This window comes from Haliotis cracherodii, unplaced genomic scaffold, assembly GCF_022045235.1.
Source record: "Haliotis cracherodii isolate W230 unplaced genomic scaffold, xgHalCrac1.p SCAF_3, whole genome shotgun sequence".
NCBI classification, from domain to species: Eukaryota; Metazoa; Mollusca; class Gastropoda; order Lepetellida; family Haliotidae; genus Haliotis; species Haliotis cracherodii.
This window is the reverse complement of record NW_027266286.1, coordinates 69,569,683-69,592,994: the sequence shown is the minus strand read 5'-3', so window position 1 is coordinate 69,592,994 and position 23,312 is coordinate 69,569,683. Positions and strand designations below refer to the sequence as shown.

Here is a 23,312-nt window from a genome sequence, read left to right as displayed (position 1 = left end):
AGCCTGGTTGATGACCCATGACAATGCCTCTTCTCACACGTCTCGACTTGAAAAGGCCGCTGTGCGAAGAGCTTTCTCACCCTCCATACTCGCCAGACCTGCACAAAGTAATTTCCACATGTTTCCAAAACTGAAAGAACATCTTCGTGGAAAGCGCTATGACGACAACGATGCCCTCACAGCTGCAGTCAATGGGTTTTTCAGAGTGGCTTCAGAAAACCCTTTCCTGACTGGAAATGAAAAGCTTCACTATCGGTATGAGACGTAATGTGAAAAGCTGGACGATCACGTTGAAAAATAAAATAAAAATCACTTTCACAATTGTTGGTTTTGTTTGTTTGGCTCAGAACTTTTGACCAGCCCTCGTACCATATGTTCCTGTGTTTTTTCAGGTGAACAGATTTGCTTTTGAGTTTGTTTGTGATGGGTGCCTCCGCTGGGGCAGACTACGCTCAACCTTCGCCAACACCTGGTACCATCACTTTTTGTTGTTATAGTTATACACATGCTCATGATGTAGTTGGAATTGTACAATCAACTCTGATTTTGGTAGAGATTTCTTTTGACTTTGGAAAGGCTTTTGTCGGGGTTTTTTTATATATGAATCATTGTTAAATAATGATGATACCATGTGTTCGCGAAAAGGGTGGGTATTTAGTCTCTGAACGAGTATCCGTGTGGACGAGTTGTAAAGTTCCCTGCAAGTGCGGGGCCACGAGCGAACACTTTTTTCACCCTGAGTCAATCACGTTTTTCTACTTCTTTTGTGCCACATTTTTGGAGAATCGTTTAAGGAGCCAATTGTGGATTGTTCGCCAAGTGAGTGAGTGAATACTTACCACATTGGTGAAATACAAGAACACGAGTACGATGCTGGCAAACAAGTGATTATTGTGAGAGCTAATCTGTAGTTCGAACCCACAATCACCTGATAATACCGGCTCCCTTAAGATACGTGGCTGTAATGTTCATGTGCAATTGAGATATAATCTTGATAACTTTATGTGATAAACCATGTTGTTTAAACATATTTCCTCATTTGATGGATGTCAAGAGAAACCCACCGTCGGGGCACAGTGACAGACAGAAACGCGTTCATGTGTATACACAGCAATACCCAATACCCAACACACTAATAATCAGTCAAGTACTTAGGACAGTTTCTGATCAAGATTTAATACACAAGAAGTTTACATTATTCTCAAATCTATCTTACCTCATATACATCAAATGTTGCTCAATGCATATCATGATCAGTATGTTTACATTACTTGTCCCTTTATCTCCAAGGATCACCACGGTGTTAAAGAAGGCGATGAAATGCACATGGCGAAACGTTAAAACAATAAATGGACAATCGTTTAAAACTACCCTCCATTTTCTCAAACAATGACGTCAAGTGCTTCCTCGATAACTAAAAGGTCAGACTGAACTTATAGTTCAGATAATCCAGGCACGAGATTGGTTCATATTTGTCTGAACCATCTAGACATTTAATCACGGTGTCATTATTTGGGTTGACAAAGAAAGCAATTGACTGTCGACTCTGACGTTTCTTCAGTTCCAATTCAGGAATCAGGATCCGGTGTTTCTGAAAATAACAAAGATTCATGATGTCCGTAACACACCTGTGAACATATTTGGCTTACACGTGGCTCCTCTCCGACAATCAAGAGTTTTTACTAGTCTTGGTCAGGTCATGGACGTGATGCCTTGGCTTGATATGTGGGTGACCGTGCTAGTATATATTTAACGGTAGGGCACAAATGATAGTCAGTCCTAAACACTAACGTGTGGTTGATTGTGTGAACATTAATCCAAAACAGTCAGTATGGACATTAACTTATCTATGGTTGATCGTCTAAACATTATACGTGAATGTTTGTGTGAACATCGAACCACATCGGATCAGACTAACAGCTGGGATTCCAAGATTTAGCTATTCAAGTACTGTGAACCTTCACAAGCACCCAGCCTCCATGATCAGATGAACAGTTGACCAATAAGACCTTGGAGTTGATATGTGAAGCTCACGAGACATGTAGTAGTATGTACCCACAGTGCTAGTCAGTCTTGTGTTGGTGCAATCTATTCTTTGAGTGGATTTGTGGCAAGTAACACACGAACACGGGGCTATCTTCCACATTTCGGTTGTTACAATGTCACCACTCTGACGTTTCCACTGGATTTTAACCAAATTGTGACGGGCAAGATCAGACCCTTCATACTGTTGCGTCACAAACTAAAAGCAGTCACACCATTCGTGTACTGATTTGACAACTCACTGATCTTTACTCGGATAGACATAACACAGAACTAAACGACATCTAAACAGCCTGTCAGACAATGTTGTCTCATTATTTCACATGAGTACAAGAGACGTTTGATAAGACTGATTCTGTCAACGTTAACTCTGCTCACTGTGGCTTTAAGCTGATCTCCGGTCCATCGCTGCATGAGGTCACCAATGTTGACCACGATGGCGCCAGGGACAGGCTGGGCCGGAACATACACATTGTCAGTATTCATCACCTGAAACATGCCACCAGTATTCATCACCTGAAACATGTCAACGGTATTCATCACCTGAAACATGTCACCGGTATTCATCACCTGAAACATGTCACCGGTATTCATCACCTGAAACATGTCTCCAGTATTCATCACCTGAAACATGTCACCAGTATTCATCACCTGAAACATGTCACCAGTATTCATCAACTGAAACATGTCACCAGTATTCACCACCTGAAACATGTCACCAGTATTCATCACCTGAAACATGTCACCGGTATTCATCACCTGAAACATGTCACCGGTATTCATCCCCTGAAACATGTCACCGGTATTCATCACCTGAAACATGTCACCAGTATTCATCACCTGAAACATGTCACCAGTATTCACCACCTGAAACATGTCGCCAGTATTCATCACCTGAAACATGTCACCGGTATTCATCACCTGAAACATGTCACCGGTATCCATCACCTGAAACATGTCACCAGTATTCATCACCTGAAACATGTCACCAGTATCCATCACCTGAAACATGTCACCCGTATTCATCACCTGAAACATGTCACCGGTATTCATCAACTGAAACATATCACCAGTATTCATCACCTGAAACATGTCACCAGTATTCATCACCTGAAACATGTCACCAGTATTCATCAACTGAAACCTGCGATACCACAAACTTGTAATTAGTATCGATCATAATTATCGTTATCTTACATTTTCTGTAACTTACCAGGATGGCCACCTAAGGACATATTTGTGAACCTTACCTCTAAGCCCCCAACGTCATCCTGGAACAGCAGCGTTATTGTTCCGTAGTCGGAATGTTCTCCACAGCGAATTTGACCTGATTTCACAGCTGCAACAGCAGACATGGAAACTCTTTATATCTTATATTTGTTAAAATGTGCCCATTAGAGACAATTGTCCATTTTAAATTGCAATAACATATATTTCAATATCCACATTCATATCCACATACGATACACGCCCTACGCCCATCCCAACACCAACAACCACCCTTACTAAAACACATAGCTCACCTCAACGTTGTATATAAAGTAACAGCGACTGTTTAACCTATGTTACATTGAATAGAAACAACGCTTACTTCCAGACAGAGGGGGGTAGTACAGACTTCTGAGTGTGGTGGCGCCGCCTTTCTTGCCCATCAGGTTGTGACACTCACGCAGGTAATAGCGATCCTGCAACACGGGGAGAAATTGAATTCTTAGATCCCGAAACACGGGAAGAATTCTGATCCTGCAACGCAGTTGCACGCACATATTGCAGATAATTACAAAAGTTTGATGCACTAGGCATGACATCAAAGAAACGCGCACCTATCTGTTTATACCTATATATACCTACATTTACCTTATGAACCTACTATCGAGGTCATACCTGAAGTTTGATGCCGATAGACAAGGAAAGAATCTCTGTCAGCTGTTCATATCTGCAGTTTACAACAAAACACCTACATTCATCCCGTGAAGCTACTATTAAGGTCCTACCTGAAGTTTGAGGCCTATAGACAGGACATCAAGGACTCGCTCTGTCAGCTGTGTGCAGTCATCGAAGAAGGATACGAAAGTTGACTTAAATTTAGGAACATTCGCCGGCCACGCCTGTAATAAACCAACATTTTACTTGTGTCATCTAGCAACTGGACACGAATTTGGACAGAATTGTTTGTTGAGTTCCACACGAAACGCAGTTCCGACTTCCGAGCTCACTGATGTCCAAAAACGTGATCTATTTGCACAACAAAAGACACACAGTGCTAGAATAACATGTCTAGACATGTTCCATGCATCAGAGACTGTTCATATCCATGAGACAAAATGTCCAGAGCAGCATGTACACTTTTAATATGAAACACGGATTGTTCCATGCTGAAGGTACCCATGAAAGTGAAGCGTAGCAAATTTCCGGTCGACAGTTTTTTTGCGTGAGGCGGAATGAACCAAGTCCAAATTAGGCACAAACAATCGTCATCGAGTATTGATCAAGACAGAGGCTGGAAAACACGGAAAGAGATCGACAGGGTCACCACACTACGATGTACCGTCTCCTTGCACATAATGCACAGACAAACAGAGAGCAAGGTTGCCCAAGGAGCGGACGTCAACGTGTAATGTCTTAACGTAAAGACGTGGTTATTTTTCCTTCTCACTTGGGCCAACGCCCCCTACCACCGTCAACTACTGCCAGTCAGATCATTAGAACCCACAACAGACCCGTGTCGCCAGAGTGCGTCGGTTGTCAACGGCTAATCTCAGGCAGCGACGTCAATGTTTAGGATGTGCCTTTGTTTTGGAATTAAGTATATAAAGGACGAAGTGGGATAAGGGCCCTATGTGACCCACTAGAGATGTCAAATGTTCCATGTCCACATTGCTGACATGCAGCAAGGCTGTTTTCTTACGCAAGTCTTGTTCTTGTGACATAGCCATTAGTATGGCCCAAATTAGTAACGACAGGACGATGTTTCGAACTTGAAATGAAAATCTAAGTACGACGAAGACCTATTCCAAAGTCAAAATCTTACTTTTGTCTATAACATTGTTTCAAACATGCCATACACAATTATCCATCTGGGGGTCAGAACGGACCCATAGCATACCTTGTCCTTTGTAGATGAAGTATCACACTGTAGAATGATGTTACCCCATTCCGGGTGTCCCCTGCCCTCATACCACTGGAATGTTGCTGTTTAAGGGGCATTTTAATATTAATTCACTCACTATGGCTTGTTCCTATGCAACCATCTAGTATATGTGCTCAACTTTATTTATTCGGGGCGGTCGGGTAGCCTAGTGGTTAAAGCGTTGGCTCGTCACGCCGAAGACCCGAGTTCGATTCCCGACATGGGTACAATGTGTGAAGCCCATTTCTGGTGACCCCCGCCGTGATATTGCTGGAATATTGCTAAAAGCAGCGTAAAACCATACTCACTCACTCACTCAACTTTATTCCTTGATCACTGGGGCTTTGTTAAAATACGTGGTGACCACATATACAGTTACGTATCTATGTTCAGAGGTTCGAGACAATTTGTGAAACATGAAAGCATATGCCATCTGAAGTTTACTGAGAAAACAATATGTAAAATGCTGGACCACCTCAATGATAACACCTACGTTTAATTGGGGGGTTAGACATTTAGGCAAGAGGTAGGCATCGCCATGGGCACCATCTGTGCTCCCCTTCTTGCAGATCTGTTGCTTCAGGCATATGAATTGGAATTTCTGTTCGGATTGGCAATGTCACAACAAGATAATCTGGCCAAAAAGTTGAACTTAAGCTTAAGGTATATCGATTATATCGTTCAATAACAATCAAATATCCAATTCCCTTCCACTGATTTACCCTCCTGAACTAGAAAAAAAGAAGACCAGTGAGACCGCCTCATCTGTTTAATATTTAGATCAATGAATAAAGAGTGTCACAAAACTCTCCACAAGACTGTATGACATCGACATTTCGCCAAGACTCTTACAAGATCCTTATCAAAGCATGAGGTTTTATTGAGTTCAATTTTCAATAGTGAATTATATTACGCCTTCTGATTTAAGAAAACAGAATTGTTAGTCTTTTGACTCCAGGTTTGAACAACAATGTCAATACATCTTCTCTTGAATAATTCCAGAACCCTGCGATATCCAGGCGTAACCATAACCAGATTCAAACAAAAGCATTCTCACATGAGATGCCCAATTAACACTACCATTATCATCTTGTACTTTCAGCATTTTATAGCAAGCATGTGGAAGTCAATATAAATTCATGCGTCTGGAATAATTAACACTTAGATGATAACATTTAGTGTGGTTTAAGACTACAATGAACAGTATTTCAGTTATACCACGGAGTGCCATCTGTGAATCAGTGGATTGTTTTAAGATGTTCAAATATCATTTTCAATGAGGCCACCGTGCAGCCGTGTGTATGTGCGTGCGTGCGTGCGTGCGTGCGTGCGTGCGCCTGCTTGTACTAGTTCGGACTAATGCTGATTTTATCGTGCTAGCCCACTGAGATACCATGCCGCATTTTAACATGAATACCCCACTTGGACACAGTATACTGACTCCGGGCCGACCAGTACTCTGTTTTAGCCCCTTAATGCCGAGCGCCAGGCAGGGTAACAACAAGTACCGACTTTTAACGTCTATTGGTATGTCGCGGCCGCAGATCGAACCCCCGACCTTCCGCTCTCCTGGCAGACGCTCCACCACTATTGTTTGTTTGTTTGTTTATTTGTTGGTTAACCCCACAGTCAGCAACATTCCAGCTATATGACGGCGGTCTGTAAGTCTGGACCAGACAATCCAGTGATAGATATCATGAGCATCGATTTTCGCAATTGGGATACGATGACATGCATCATTCAAGTCAGCGAGCCTGACTATCACACCCCGTTATTCGCCTATTACGAGAAGCAGAGTCACCTAGTAGGGCAAGCATGGGTTGCTGAAGACCGATTCTACCCTGGATTTTCACGAGTCGCTCTACCACTGGAACACGGAGGCGGTCATATGAATAATATAGGGTATGTGATTCACGAGTCCAGGAACGATACCTAAGGTCGCATTTGTCAAAATACTCTAAAAATATTCAAGAAGATTCAAATTTAATTTTAAGACGTATACCGTTAAAAAGATACTTATATATCAAACCAAATACGTATACAACTTTCAAAGTTAATATTTGGCTTAGAGAAATAATTGTGTAATTTGGACAATTAGTTGGACAAAGTAGTTTGAGAAATGAAAACCCATGTGATAGAAATACAACGAGTGTGGCAATGGAGATAATTATTTGGTGTTGCTTCGTTAATGTAGAAAACTCATTTATTATCATGATCTCGCCGAAATCACGTACTTGCGTGACATCTCACTCACAACACTCGCTTTCACAGCCATCTACCCAAAGACATGCTATAGTATTTAGGTCAAGTCCATAAACATACGCATACAGTACTCGCGAAATAACACACACACACACACACACACACACACACACACACACACATGGCTGCACGGTGGGCACACTGAAAATGAGATTTGAACATCTTAAACCTATTCAAAGGTAATCATTGTAGTACCAAGCAGCATGACATTACATATCATTAAGATCTATTTGCCTTAAGTCAGGTGACCTAAAAGTAACATGCTGTGGCATTTTCCTGGTGATAAACAATTCTAAATACCCCATCACTCCTTGGTGTAAAGTTGAACGCTTCCTTTAAGTCTCCAGTCTGTCGCTCGGGATTCAGCCTTGTAAGGAAATAAACAAAGAGGTGTCACTAAACTGAGCCGCTTTGGGTAATATTTTACTTGTACAATGATGTTAGATTAATGTGGTAGGAAAGCCGAAAGTGTGGCGTTCTGTAAATAATCGACTTAAGATGAAACAAACCAGTGATTGATATTATGAGCAACGACCACGCAGTCAACGAGCTTGACCACACGGTCCGTGTACGGCAGGCAAGTGTTGCTGCTGGGGATCAGTTCCAACACGTAAATCCCCGCGGTGATCGTAGCCGGGTGAGCACAGGTAGGGTGGTGACATTGTAATGGAAACGAGTCTTGGATTCGAACCCAAAATCAGCAAAACAACGAGACGCACCACTGCACGGTGTACGGAGCGTTATTGTTAAATGAGTGAGTGCATATTCTTTAATGATGTTAAGAATCCGTAGGGGTCTGCAAAATAACCCAGTCCAGACACACCGTCATGATACGTCATGATAATATGTTTGATCGTATGGCCTAGAACATACACCAAATACAGGTGTGACTGAGCCATAAAGATCCGCAGACAGAAGGGTTTGCCGCAAGCATCACTGTGACATCACGGTTATTGTCATCGTTACACATATACTTCACACACTAGTGCCTGACCCCTGGATCTATGAACCCAATGTAAATGTGGATCTCAGCAACTTAGTCTACAACCAGTCTACTGCGGATAGTTAAAGTAAATCTAACCCGTAACCTACCTTTCACAGATAGGATTCATTGGAAACAGTATGAAAGTAAAATCGTTCAAATATTTAGTTGCCTGTAAACAACTCTACGTATGAGCAGAATAAATTCGAATTTAAGTTTTATTGATAAGTTGAATATGGAAATATTGGGCGGGGTAACCAAAAACACAATAATTATTTTCGTGACTTACGATTCGCTCTCCAGGGCAACCCAGCCATGATCACCATGGTCTGTCTGGACTCGAGCACACTTCCTCTTCTCCTCCACAGGTTGATCAAAGAAGGACTTGGACGCCGTGAACATGTCATCCACCTGCAATAACAATAGTACAATAACCCTCCATGGCTCACCTAATGACACTGTGAATATGTCATCGAACAGGAACAAGAACTGCATGTGTGAAGGATGCTGGCATATACACATTGCATGTGTGATGGATGCTGGCATATACACATTGCATGTGTGATGGATGCTGGCATATACACATTGCATGTGTGATGGATGCTGGCATATACACATTGCATGTGTGATGGATGCTGGCATATACACATTGCATGTGTGATGGATGCTGGCATATACACATTGCATGTGTGAAGGATGCTGGCATATACACATTGCATGTGTGATGGGTGACTATATCATTTGATACATTGCATGTGTGATGGATGCTGGCATATACACATTGCATGTGTGATGGATGCTGGCATATACACATTGCATGTGTGATGGATGACTGTATCATTTGATACATTGCATGTGTGATGATGTAAAAACAAGGGATGTTGTTTACCAGCCTCTGTTGAACGCCATGATTGATCAGGTACACAAAGCCAATTGTACTGAAGGCATCATATATCTCCCTGGCCGTAGTCTCCAAAACATCACTCGCCACGGATGTAGGGTCCGCTACATTCAGTCCGTACTTCTGGAAATCAACAACTGGAATAGCAGACGCCGCCATGGCCGCCCGATGAAAATGCCAACTGACCTCTCTCCCAGGTCAAACGGTAAACACGTGATTTCTGATTGACCTGCATGTATTTAAAAATATACGGTAACTTCACAAGGCTTCGAGCGTTCATGAATACTTGAAATAAACATACTGACACTTGTTTCGTGACCCAATATCTCACACACCGTTCAGCAAACATTTTAGTGCGTTCTTCTACTAGTTAATTAAAATAGTATACAACTCACAGATATACAACTCGTTCCATTCGTTCCCAAGTTTACAAGTACAATGGTGATACACTAGTGCTATTTCTTACTATAAAGGTGGTTAATTGACGCATGTCATTACATGGAGTACATGGAATATCGCCAAAGCGGCGTAAACCCACACTCACACGCTTCCGGTTGATACTTGGAACTGGAGACCAAAGGGTAATTAGAGAAAACAGTCACTGCACAAGAGAAAAAAACCCAAAAGGGTAAGTGAAAACGGCCACCACTTGTGGACAAACAGTCAACGGGAACGGTGCAAACGGATTGCGTATTTATGATGTTTTGATAGTCGAGAACTAGATTCATCCATTGCTTTTTAATGTTTTGATTCTATTTCCCTGATTTGATTGTAGAAGCCAGTTTGAAAATGTAACTTACTCACCTTTAAAAAATCGACCGTGAAATAGTTTCTACAGAACTTTAAAAGACTAATTCAATGTAGAGTTTTATTTTGAATGAGAAGATCTCAGTTCATTGCTTTATTGTAGAAGCTAGTTAGCTGTAATCATAAACGTATATATATAGGCGGGATAACGTGAGTTGAATATGAATGATCACTCGTCAACACGCGTACGAGACCTACGTGCTCGGATTGCAAGAAGACAGAAAAAGATGGGCAACATGCTAATATTTGGGTTTTGAGGTGTGTGGATATTTGTAAATGTGGACATCACACCACAATTTAATATACGTCTATGTTTGAAATATTTTCATATTTTTTCTAGTCATACTATATTTGTGAGATATCAATCAAGTGATGTGAGAAGTCTGAAAAAGGTGAAAAGATTTGTGAACTGTAACAAAACATGTCTATCGAATCGGCCATGTATAGTACTTGTTGAATGTTAACTAAAATATCCCAGATTCACTGTTGAATGTCATAATAACTTATTTAAGAGCATATTGTTACTTCCTTTTCTAATATAAATCCAGATACCAATTTCTCAAAACGTGGTGGCCGTTTTCACTAACCCTTTTGCCTGTTTCCTTTTGCGTGGTGACCGTTTTCAACGTTGGTCGCTTTCAATGTTTTCACGAGAACATTGCCAAAGTGGATTAACCAAATATAAATTATCAATGTTAGAGAATAGTCATTCAGTAATGTAGATTATCCACCGAAACAGATTCTATTTAGCTCAAGGGGCAAAATAGCTGTGAAAATTAAATGAATGGAAAGCCCAGAAAATCCGTTATGATACCAGGTGTTTGCAAAGAGGGTAAGAATATTCTGCCCTACCGATAATGTTGTAACTGCGTCCCGGGATGCTAATAGACCCAACAACAGTCACCTTAATGTATTGCTGTTCCGCGTCGTCATGGTGAGTAAAGCCATTACTCTGCAACTCGCCTGGCCATCGGAGTGAGCGGTCCGTTGAACATAACGACTAACTTACTCTCATCAGCATGCGTTTTTGAGGGAAGAGGGGGAAGGGGGATGTATCACGTTGGTGAAATTCACCTTGGACTCTCCCTCATGATCACGCTGAGGGACGCATGTCCAGTCATGCAACTAGCTGTTGGATGGACGTGCCAGGATCGGTTGGCCGTCCCAATCTTACATTTTCCCTGATTACGAGCATTGGTTTGTCTGCACCACATACCCGTGTAATTATGGTTAATTTAAAGAGAGTCTAAAATAGGCTTCTCCAAATTAACACATGTCTAAAACCTGCATCAGGCTCTCGTCAAATTGTTCACTCGTCACACCGAAGACCCGGGTTCACGTCCCCACATGGGTAAAATGTGTGAAGCCAAATTCTGGTGTACCCGGCCCTAATATGGTTGAATACTGATAAAAGTGACGTACAACAATACTCACTCACTCTTCAGGCTCCCATCTCAGCTTACATGCCGTGATATAACTGAAATACTCATAACACAAATCTACCTCTATGTATCATATGACATGCATATGTAAGTATGTCATACACCATTGGGAGGGAGTTATTGCTGTTTAACGGAGCATTCTGCCGTATTCCAGCTACTTCATTACGATCTGGGAATAATCTGGATCAGACCACCAGTGACTGGACCCATGCAATATGTGAAATGCTGGACTTCCTCATTGATAACATTTGTGTTAAATTTGAGGGTAAGACTTTCAGGCAAATTATAAGCATCTCCAATTGTTCTCCCATTCTTGCTGATCTGCTTTTTATGCATATAAATCGAAATTTCTGCTCGGATTGGCAAAGTTAAAACAAGGTAATTTGGCCAGTTTAACTTGAGCTCAAGGTTTATCAATGATCTGATATCGTTCATTTAGCCATAAAACAGCCAATTCCCTTCTACTGATTTACTCATCTGAACTAAAAATAAAGGAGACCAGTGAACCGCCTCATCTGTTTCATATTAAGATCTATGTATCTCAAGATTCAGTGTGACAAAACACTCTCCACAAGACTGAATGACAAGAGGGATGACTTCAACTTTCCTGTAGTCAACTTTATGTCCAGCAATATTCCTGAAGAGCCTTGATAGACATTTCACAACGTTTGAGGTACAATCGATCATGCTCTTTCTACAAAGATTTCGAAGAGCGCCACACGTCTCTTGCTCGTGCGTTGTTTGATCAAGGCTACAAGAAGGTCTCAGTACAGCTTTCAAAAAGTGTTACGGTAGACATGATTATGGAGGGCATTTCCAAATTTGACGCATCAGTGAAAAGAATTATGTCAGATGCAATTGCCTATTTTGTTCTATCTGTGTTGCCTACAAGTTCTTCCTGTGTTTCATCATGTGAACAATTCACTTGCCCTTGAACGTGTTTGTGATAGGTGCCACCGGTGGCACAGAATACGCTCACCTTTTCGAGAATACCTGGTACCATCATCAATTGATAGTGAATCATAAACACATGCTCATCATATAGTCGGAACTGTACAGTCAACTCTGCTTTTGGCAGAGATTTGTTTCATGAATATAGAATGGGGTTGGCGTTTTTATGTTTGAATCTTTGTTAAATAATGATCATACCAGGTGTTCGCGAAAATAGTTAGTACGTTAGTATTTTGTTTCTGAACAGGTCTCCGTGCGAATTAGTTGTATTAATTGTTCCACGAAAGTACGGGGCCACGAGCGACACATCGTTACCCCTAAACCAATTTGTCTTGTGTTTTGCAGTCTAATTTCGGGATAATCGTATCTCCAAAACGGCTGTTTAAGGAATCAATTGAGGATTGGTCGCTAAGTGAGTGAGTGAATACTTACCTCATGGTGAAATACAAGAACACGAGTACGATGCAGACCAACCAGTGATAATTGTCAGAGCCAATCTATAGTTCGAACCCACTTTTACCTGATAATACCGTCTCCCTTAAGATACGTCGCTGTCATGGTCATGTGCGATTTAAATATATTCATGAGAACTTTAGGTGATATACGACATTGTATACCAATGTTTGATGTTAAAAGCAACGTCCCGTGGGGTACATGGGCAGACAAAAACGCGTTGATGTATATACACAGCCATAACTTTTACCCCACACATTTACAATAAAAGTTACACATAATAACCTGCATGTATATATTTAGAAATAATCAGTCAAGTACTATAGGGCAGTTTCTGAAATATTATTCAGAAATGTTTATGTAAAAAGAAATCAAAACTTTATCCGGCATTTGTAGATTTTAGAAAGGCTTTTGATTTGTGATAAGTTGTGGAATCTCTTAATGTCTTATGGTGTAAGTAGTAAAATGTTAAAAGCTTTAAGAAGTTTATATAAAAGTGTTAAATCGTGTGTAAAATGTGATCTAGGTTTCACAGATTATTTTGACTGCCCTACTGGTCTACGACAAGGATGTATTTTGAGTCCATTACTGTTTTCACTTTTCATAAGCGAATTATCAAATGAAGTTATTTCAAATGGAAAGCATGGTGTACAGTTATTCCCTGATTTAAGAGAGATACTGTTATTGTTGTTTGCCGACGATGTTATTTTAACATCAGATAGTGTCCCGGGGCTACAGACTCGGTTGAATAGTCTAGAAACCCACAGAGACAAATGGAATTTGACGGTAAATCTTAAAAAAAAAAAAAGTTATTGTATTCAGACGAGGTGGGGTGCTTTCAAAAAAGGATATTTGGTATTATAGGTGGGAAAAGGTTGAGGTAGTGTCAAGCTACAAATATCTTGGTTTACCTTTTTATTCATCAGGAAAATTCAGTAATAGTATATCTGATCTAGCACTAAGAGCAAAAAGAGCTTTGGTCGAATTGATTGCAACTTAAAGTAAAATTTATCTTACATCAAAGTCAGTGTTCTTTAAGATATTTGATTCGCAAATACCACCTATCCTTTTATATGGCTATGAAGTGTGGGGATTTCAGCAATATGACAAATTGGAAAAAGTTCATCAATTAGCCTGTAGGAAATTCCTGCAAGTAGGACAACAAACCCCAAATGCTATATCTACGGGGAAATGAGTCGCTTTTCACTGTACATCAACTCCTATGTTAGAACACTTAAGTTTTGGCTTAAATTAATTCATATGAATGAAGACAGATGACCAAAAAAGGCTTATAATATGTTATTTATTTAGATAACTGTGGACGCCATACATGGGCTTCTAACATTCATTTACTAAGTCTTTTTTTTCTCATGGCTTTGGTTTTGTATGGATATCGCAAACAGACTTTTTAAGGATACTTGTATAAACATGTTTTACCAAAACAATCAGATCAGTCTTAAACTCTAGTTCAAGATATCATTTATATACAGAGTTTAAAAGTCTTTTAGAACCTGAAAAATATCTTTCAGTTTTGTATGAAAGAAAATTTAGAAACATAAATGTAAGATTTAGAGCAGGTCTTATAAAATTGAAGAATAATGAAGGCAGATATCTGTCGATAGAAAAGTCTCTTCTAATATGCCCAGTCTGTTATAATGGTATAGAGGATGAATTTCATTTTTTACTCATTTGTTCATGTTATAATGATCTCAGGAAAGAATACTTACCGGCAAAACTTTGCCGATATCCTAGCTTGAACCATTTCAAATCTATCATGTGTAATAACAATGAAGCAGTCTTAAATAGTTTATCACGTTGCCTATATTACGCTTATGCAAAAAGAACAAGTAGTACAATTCAATTATGACATAAGTCATTTGTCACGTTACTTTACCGTTGCATCTGTGAACAATTGGTATATTGTGAACTGTAATTGTATATGGGCCTGAGGCCTTCATGCAAATAAAAGGTCTTCTTCTTCTTCTCTCCTTGGATTACCATGGTGTTAAAGGAGGCGATAAAATGCACATGACGAAAAACGTTAAATACAATAAATGGACAATCGTATAAAATTACCCTCCATTTTCTCAAACAATGACGTCAAGTGCTTCCTCGATAACTAAAAGGTCAGACTGAACTTATAGTTCAGATAATCCAGGCACGAGATGGGTTCATATTTGTCTGAACCATCGAGACATTTAATCACGGTGTCACTATTTGGGTTGACAAAGAAAGCAATTGACTGTCGACTCTGACGTTTCTTCAGTTCCAATTCAGGAATCAGGACCCGGTGTTTCTGAAAATAACAAACACTCATGATGTACGTGACACACTTGTGAACACAATTGTCTTACACGCGGCTTCTCTCCGACAATCAAGAGTTTCTGTTTGTCTTGGTCAGGTCTTGGACGTGATGCCTTGGTTTGAAATGTGGGTGACCGTGCTAGTATATATTTAACAGCAGAGCACAAATGATAGTCAGTCCTAAACACTAACGTGTGGTTGATTGTGTGAACATTAATCCAAAACAGTCAGTATGGACATTAACTAATCTATGGTTGATCGCATGTTTGTGTGAACATCGAACGACATCGGATCAGAGTAACAGCTGTGATTCCAAGATTTAGTGATTCAAGTACTGTGCACCTTCTCAAGCACCCAGTCTCCATGATCAGATGAACAGTTGACCAACAAGACCTGGGAGTTCATGCCCACCAGACATGTAGTAGTATGTACCCACAGTTCTTGTGTTGGTGAAACCTGTTCTTAGATTTGATTTATGACAAGTGACATCAGATCACGGGGCTATCTTCCACATGTCACCACTCTGAAGTTTCCACCTGGATTTTAACCAAACTGTGACGGGCCAGATCAGACCCTTCATTCTGTTACGTGAAAAACTGAAGCAGTCACACAATTCGTGTATCGATTTGATTCTGTTGACAACTCACTGATCTTTACTCGGACATCCGTAACACAGGACTAAACGACATGTAAATGTATTGAAAGCGAACAGCCCAGAGGATGTAATATCAATGAATATATCTTCTTTTCCCCCGTCACGAGACGAAACGAACAGTCTCGATTGACGAGTTGAAGAGAAATTTACAGTTTATAAGGTTACATTGTAGTGAAGTGATATTAACGTCATAAACGATCGTCTGTCATTATTTTGCCTTGTCAATGTGGACCTGAACGTCAACAGTTTGTGTTAGGGCTCGTCACTTACGACAAAGGGAGACAATTTTAGGGGAGTTAATTAACTCCTGTATGACAATAGTTCCGTCCAAGTGTTATGTTCACTGTTGGGACATATCTGGTGTTATGTTCACTGCAATGAAAATATCAATTTTCTCAACTTCGGAAATCTCAGTCGTTCACACTGAAGTATATAATAAACAGTATTTTTGGTGACAACGTATTCTGGGCTTAACATTAATTGGGTAGGGTTAAACTGTCCGTCATAAAATATTGTCCCATTATTTCACATGTATACAAGAGAGGTTTGATAAGACTGATTCTAGAAGAATCTGCTCACTGTGGCTTTAAGCTTGTCTGCCGTCCATCGCTGCATGAGATCACCAATGTTGACCACGATGGCGCCGGGAACGGGCTTGGCCGGAACATACACACCGTCAGTATTCATCACCTGAAACATGTCATACCACATGCTTGTCATCAGTATTCATCACCTGAAAGATGTCATACCACATACATGTCATTAGCAGCCATCACCTTGAACATGTCATACCCTATACACGTCATCAGTATTCATCACCTGAAACATGTCATACCACATACATGTCATCAGTATTCATCACCTGAAACATGTCATACCACAAACATGTCATTAGTATTCATCACCTGAAACGTGTCATACCACATACATGCCATCAATAGTTATACCACATATATGTCATCAGTATTCATCATAATTATCGTTATAATCATATATGGTTGCTGCTGACAGAAAGACATTTTTTGGATCTTACCAAGATGACAACCAAAGGATATATTGGTTGTGTAACATTATGGCATATCCTTATTCCAATTGTTTCATATATTTTTTATAGGTGAGAAGGTTTTGATAAACTTGATATTCAATTAGTCTTCAGACAAATTCCACGGAGAACGCAGTTTACATGTCCCTAATTGCAAAGCGACCCGTGAAGATTTGGGGTAGAATAGTCTTCAGCAACCCATGCTTGCCGTAAAAGGTGACCATGCTTGTCATGGGTGGGGACTAACGGGATCGGGTGGTCAGGCTCGCTGACTTGGTTGATGCATGTCATCGTATCCCAAATGCGAAGATCGATGCTCATGATATCAATCATTGGAATGTCTGGTCCAGACTCGATTATTTACAGACCGTCGTCATATAGCTTGGATATTGCTGAGTGCGACGTTTAACAACAAACAAACAAACTAATTGCAAAACAAAAGGTGAGCTCGAAAGGCCTTATTTCACATATTATCTTCGTCTTGCGTGTGGTAATGGAACTGTTGGTTGACAATGACTTCACACTATGAGCATATGGACCGATTTATCAGCATGTTGTAAAATGAGAATGATAATGAGAATAGAGATGCTGCCTTATGCATTTTAATTTCTTCTACAGATCATAATACGAAATTTGATGTATATACTGAGGAAAGATGAACATATTTTTAAAGTCATATATGCATTCGGTTTGCTTATGTGCTGCGTATTTATAGTATTTTTGTTTTCTAATTGGCAAAAGTTGGCAAGAAATCATCATAATTATTTCATTTTGGCAAGATGACATTATGTCGCTTTCCTCCTGGAACACATTGAGAACCTTACCTCTAAGCCCCCAACGTCATCCTGGAACAACAGCGTTATTGTTCCGTAGTCGGAATGTTCTCCACAACGAATTTGACCCGGTTTCACGGCTGTAACACCAGGTATGGAAACTTTATAGTACTTTTTAAAATGTGCATTTTAGAGACAATTGTCCATTTAAAATCGCAATAACAATATATAACGATGTATTTCACTATCCACATTCATATTCACATCCACGCCTACACCCATCCCAACACCAACCCCACCCTTACTAAAACACATAGCTCACCTCCACGTTGTATATAAAGTAACAGCAACTGTTTAACCAATGTTACATTGAATAAAAACAACGCTTACCTCCGGACACAGGGGGGTAGTACAGACTTCTGAGTGTGGTGGCGCCGCCCTTCTTGTCCATCAGGTTGTGACACTCACGCAGATAATAGCGATCCTGAAACACAGGGTGATATTGAGACTCTCACGCAAGAAATTGAAATCTGATCCGGTGACACGGAGATAAATGGATCTCTGATCCCGCAACACAAGGAGAAATTTAATTCTTCGATCCTGAAACCTGGCAAGAAATTCTGATCCTGCAACACAGAAACATCAAAGAAACGCTCAGCAAACTGTTTATACCTACATACCTACATTCACTCCATAAAGCTACCATCAACGTCATACCTGAAGTTTGAGGCCTATAGACAGGACATCAAGGATCCGCTCTGTCATCTGTGTGCATTCGTCAAAGAAGGATACGAAAGTTGACTTAAAATTGGGAACATCCGCCGGCCACGCCTGTAAAAGACCAACAGTTTACTTGTGTCATCTCATCGAGCAACTGGACACGAATTTGCAAAGAAATGTATTCTAAGTGTGTTGCTGCTAATACAAGTCTGGACTTATTACTAGCACAGTGAGATACCATGCCCCAGTTTAACATGAATAGTGAATACCCAACTCAGACACAGTATGCTGACTCCGAGTCAACCAGCCCTTGTCTTTAGGCCCTTAATGCCAAGAGGCAGACAGGGCATCCACAAGTACCGTGTTTTAATTTTTTGGTATGACGTGGCCAGTGATCGAGCCCCCGACCGCCCGCACTCCGCGCGGAAGCTCTACCTCTAGACCACCGAGGCGGTCTTGTCATCTTTATAAGGGATGAAAGCCCGGTAATTATACATGTTGAAGATGTTTACCATTTCGCGAAACCCACAATAACGGATATGTTGCTGACAAATCTGGAAACATAATCAGGACTAAGCGGGATTTGAACTCGTAATAATAGGTCAATGGTATGCCTAAGGGAGGCAACTGCACATTGAGAATGGATGCGCCTTAGATGACAAACACAAAAATGGATTTGACAACTTTCGAATTCGTCATGTATTTTCATTGTTATAAAAGTCTCACATCGGTCTCACACTAAGTTTCAGCTCTGTATGTTTACATACAAAGGTCAAATACAAGTTAATATGCAAATAATTGCCGAAAAACGGAACATACAGGTATGTTGAACATATCAAAATACAGTTTTCTAGTAATAGCAAAGTAATTTTCAATATGGCTGCAAGGCGGCCATATTGAAAATGAGATTTGAACATCTTAAAAACATTCAAGTGTCATTACTGAAGTAACGATCAAGCCAAGATTCTGCACAAGTGGTTTCTGGGGAGTAATCTTTACAGAGATCCCGACGGAGCAGCAGGATATTATATACTATTAAACTCTATTTACCTTCAGTCAGGTGAGCTAAAAGTTACATTCCTGATGAAAAAAATTTGAATACCCCATCATCCCTTGGTGAAAAGTTGAACACTTCCTTCAAGTCTCCAGTCTGTCGCTCGGGATTCAGCCTTGTAGAGAAATAGACAAAGAAGTTTCACTATACTGAGCCGCTTTGTATTTCAGTTATACAATGATGTTAGATTAATGAGGTAGGGAAGCCCAAAGTGATGGCGTCCTGTAAATAATCGACTCGAGCTGAGCCAAACCAGTGATTGATATTATGAGCAGCGATTACGCAGTCACCGAGCTTGACCACACGGTCCGTGTACGGCAGGCATATGTTGCTGGGGATCAATTCTAATAATAAATACCTAATACGGTTATTGTCATCGTTACACATGCTCTGCCTGCACACACTATAGTTACTAGTGCCTGCTCTCTGGATCTACCTTCCCACTGTAAATGTGGATCTCTACAACAAGTTAACTAAGGATTTCGTTGAAGTTAAGCTTCCCCCTAGCCTGCCTTTGACAGATAGGATGCATTGGAAATAGTATGAAATATGCCCCGTTCCGATAATTAGTTGTCTGTGCAAGTGTGGACAAATTAAAATCAGATTTAGATAGTATTTAGTAATTTAATAAGAAAATATTTGGCGGGGGTACAAAAAACACAATAATTATTTTCGTGACTTACGATTCGCTTTCCAGGGCAACCCAACCATGATCACTATGGTCACTCTGGACTCGAGCACACTTCCTCTTCTCCTCCACAGGTTGATCAAAGAAGGACTTGGACGCCGTGAACATGTCATCCACCTGCAATAGCAATAGTACAATAACCCTCCATGGCTCAGCGAGTGACACTTTGAACATGTCATCGAACAGGAATGGCAATAGTACTATACACTCACACCTAGTGACACATGGTGAACATGTCGTCGAACTGGAACAATGTGTAATGATGACGGCACTGTATCAATAAATTATGGCCCTGTCACACTACAACGTGTAGCAGGTGAGGTGAAATGGGGTTCAACGTCGTGTGCAAGATTACTGCACTTATATAGCGACGTGCATGTACGTGTGTGTGTTTGTGTGGTTGCTTGTACTAGTCCGGACTGTTGCCGATTTATAGTGCCAGCTCACTGAGATACCATGCCGCAGTTTAACATGAATACCCCACTCAGACACAGTATACTGACTCCGAGCCGACCAGTCCTTGTTTTAGCTCCGTAATGCCGAGCGCTAGACAGGGTGACAACAAGTACCATCTTTTAACGTCTTTTGGTATGACGCGGCCGGGTATCGAACCCCGGACCTTCTGCTCTCCGGGTGGACGCTCTATCACTAGACCACGGAGGCGGTACAACGTTTAGCAGTAACGTACGACGACATATAAGAATGTTGTGCCAAAACGCCGGCAACGATGAAACACGCTATGGAAAAGTTAGGTGTAAGTTGTATACGTTAAAAGCACGCTGGTATACGTTGTAGTACGTCGAAGCTTAAAAACATTTTTGTGCATGCACAAAATTTTCGGCGTATGGAAATGTACGAACGTATGAATTATACGTTAGGCATACGTTAGTGGATGACTCTACATACGTTAAACACCACATATGCGTTACCCATACTGCCCGCTGAGCGCGCTAGTCATGCGTTACTCATACCCTGGGCATACCTTGAACACGCCAGACACACGCCGTCATAAGTTATTTATAAGTCAGTGATACGCTACTAATATGTTAGACATGTGTTACATATACGGTGAACTCGTTATGTATATGCTATGGATACGCCAAAATCATGGTATTTCGATTAAAGCTCGACGTATGACAGCGTACTAACTGTCTTTTACACGCTAGGTGCAAGTTACTCTAAAACGCTATATTGTGACAGGGCCATTAGATTGTTATTCAAATAAAGGTGTGATAAAAGCGTGATCGCACTGTCAGAGAAAAGCCCAAAGTGACGCAGATAATTGACACTTAATAATTTGGTGAAACAACGATCGCAATCGATATCAGTGCCAATCTTGGACTCGAACCTACGATCACGCAAATCCTATCACAACTAAGGGACGTAACTTCTGATAGAAGAAGAATCTTTGATGAGACATTTCGGCCTTCCCGTGGACAAATATGATTCATAATCTTTACTACGAAAGCATTCGGATAGTGTGCCTAACCTGTATAAACACAGGACATGTTACTTACCTGCCTCTGCTCAATGCCATGATTGATCAGGTACACAAAGCCAATTGTACTGAAGGCATCATATATCTCCCTGGCCGTAGTCTCCAAAACATCACTCGCCACGGATGTAGGGTCCGCTACATTCAGTCCGTACTTCTGGAAATCAACAACTGGAATAGCAGACGCCGCCATGGCCGCCCGATTAGATTGCCAACTGACCTCCCCCAGGTCAAGTGGCAAACACGTGACTTCTGATTGAAGGCTTCGAGCGTTCATGAATACTTGAAATAAACATACTGACACTTGTTTCGTGACCCAATATCTCACACACCGTTCAGCAAACATCTTGGTACGTTCTTCAACTAGTTAATCAAAATAGTATACAACTCACAGATTATACAAATCGTGCCATTTGTTCCTAATTTTACAAGTACAATGGTGATACACCAGTGCTATTTCTTACTATAATAGTGGTTAATTGACGCATGTCATTACATGGAGTACATGGAATATCACCAAAGCGGCGTAAACCCACACTCACACAGTTCCGGTGGATATTTGGAACTGGAGACCAAAGGGTAATTAGAGAAAACAGTCACTGCACAAGAGAAAAACCCCAAAAGGGTAAGTGAAAACGGCCACCCCTTGTGGACAAAACAGTCAACACGAATGGTGCAAACGGATTGTGTATTTATGATGTTTTGATAGTGGAGTAGTAGACTAATCCATTGTTTTTTAATGTTTTGATTCTATTTCCCTGATTTAATGGTGGAAGCCAGATTGACAATAAAACATCTCACTCATCTTTAAAAAACCACCGTGAAATAGTTTCTGCAGAACTTTAAAAGACTGTATAAAAGACTTGTATAAACTTTATCTTGAATGAGAAGAGCTCGGTTCAGAGCTTTATTGTAGAAGCTCTTAGCTGTTATCATTAACGTATAAAAAAGCCAGATAACGTGAGTTGAATATGAGTGATCACTCGTCAACACGAGGCCTACGTGCTCGGATTGAAAAGAGACAGAAAAAAGGTGGGCAACATGCCAATATTTGAGTTTTTAGGTGTGTGGATATTAATAAATGTCGAAAAGATTTGTGAACTGTAACAAAACATGTCGATCGAAACAGTCATGTATAATACTTGTTGAATGTAAACTAAAATATTCTAGATTCACTGTTGAATGTCAAAAAAGCTATTTAAGAGCATATTGTTACTTCCTTTTCTAATATAAATCCAGAGACCAATTTCTCCAAACGTGGTGGCCGTTTTCACTAACCCTTTTGCCTGTTTTCTTTTGCGTGGTGGCCGTTTCCAACGTTGGTCGCTTTCAATGGGACTCTCTATTTTCACGAGAACATTGCCAAAGTGGATTAACCAAATATAAATTGTCAATGTTAGAGAATAGTCATTCAGTAATGTAGATTATCCGCCGAAACAGATTCTATTTAGCTCAAGGGGCAAAATAGCTGTGAAAATTAAATGAATGGAAAACCCAGAAAATCCGTTATGATACCAGGTGTTTTCACGTTGGTGAAACTCACTTTGGACTCTCCCTCATGATCACGCTGAGAGTCGCAGGTCCAGTCATGCAACTAGCTGTTGGATGGA

The 23,312-nt window shown here is 40.6% G+C and overlaps 2 protein-coding genes across 2 annotated transcripts; both read right to left on the bottom strand.

Moving 5' to 3' along the window:
• Nucleotides 1–1,183: 1,183 nt before the first annotated feature.
• Nucleotides 1,184–9,877, bottom strand: LOC139474254 (uncharacterized). Its single transcript, XM_071257182.1, has 8 exons — nt 9,307–9,877; nt 8,707–8,828; nt 7,736–7,802; nt 4,038–4,151; nt 3,635–3,728; nt 3,294–3,382; nt 2,422–2,532; nt 1,184–1,591 (listed from the first exon to the last, which is right to left on the bottom strand). The coding sequence occupies exons 1-8, from the start codon at nt 9,475–9,477 to the stop codon at nt 1,415–1,417; spliced, it is 945 nt and encodes a 314-aa protein (XP_071113283.1). The 5' UTR covers nt 9,478–9,877; the 3' UTR covers nt 1,184–1,414.
• Nucleotides 9,878–13,826: 3,949 nt separating this feature from the next.
• Nucleotides 13,827–22,138, bottom strand: LOC139474252 (uncharacterized). The gene is made up of 8 exons (XM_071257179.1): nt 21,725–22,138; nt 20,203–20,324; nt 19,568–19,634; nt 18,463–18,576; nt 18,136–18,229; nt 17,797–17,885; nt 16,510–16,620; nt 13,827–15,267 (listed from the first exon to the last, which is right to left on the bottom strand). Exons 1-8 carry the CDS (start codon nt 22,046–22,048, stop codon nt 15,091–15,093), a joined length of 1,098 nt encoding a protein of 365 aa, XP_071113280.1. The 5' UTR covers nt 22,049–22,138; the 3' UTR covers nt 13,827–15,090.
• Between the last annotated feature and the right edge of the window lie 1,174 nt (nt 22,139–23,312).

What these genes read in the sequence shown, in the direction of transcription:
- LOC139474252 (XM_071257179.1), bottom strand. Translation starts at nt 22,048, where the DNA reads ATGTTTGCTGAACGGTGTGTGAGATATTGGGTCACGAAACAAGTGTCA. An exon ending in TTTCACCAAGGGATGATGGG is followed by an intron (nt 18,577 to 19,567) that starts GTATTCAAATTT and finishes GGTCTTTTACAG; the next exon opens with GCGTGGCCGGCGGATGTTCC. An exon ending in CAGACAAGCTTAAAGCCACA is followed by an intron (nt 15,268 to 16,509) that starts GTGAGCAGATTC and finishes TGTTATTTTCAG; the next exon opens with AAACACCGGGTCCTGATTCC.
- LOC139474254 (XM_071257182.1), bottom strand. Translation starts at nt 9,477, where the DNA reads ATGGCGGCGTCTGCTATTCCAGTTGTTGATTTCCAGAAGTACGGACTG. An exon ending in ATGGCGTTCAACAGAGGCTG is followed by an intron (nt 8,829 to 9,306) that starts GTAAACAACATC and finishes TTGTTATTGCAG; the next exon opens with GTGGATGACATGTTCACGGC. An exon ending in TTACACCAAGGAGTGATGGG is followed by an intron (nt 4,152 to 7,735) that starts GTATTTAGAATT and finishes GGTTTATTACAG; the next exon opens with GCGTGGCCGGCGAATGTTCC.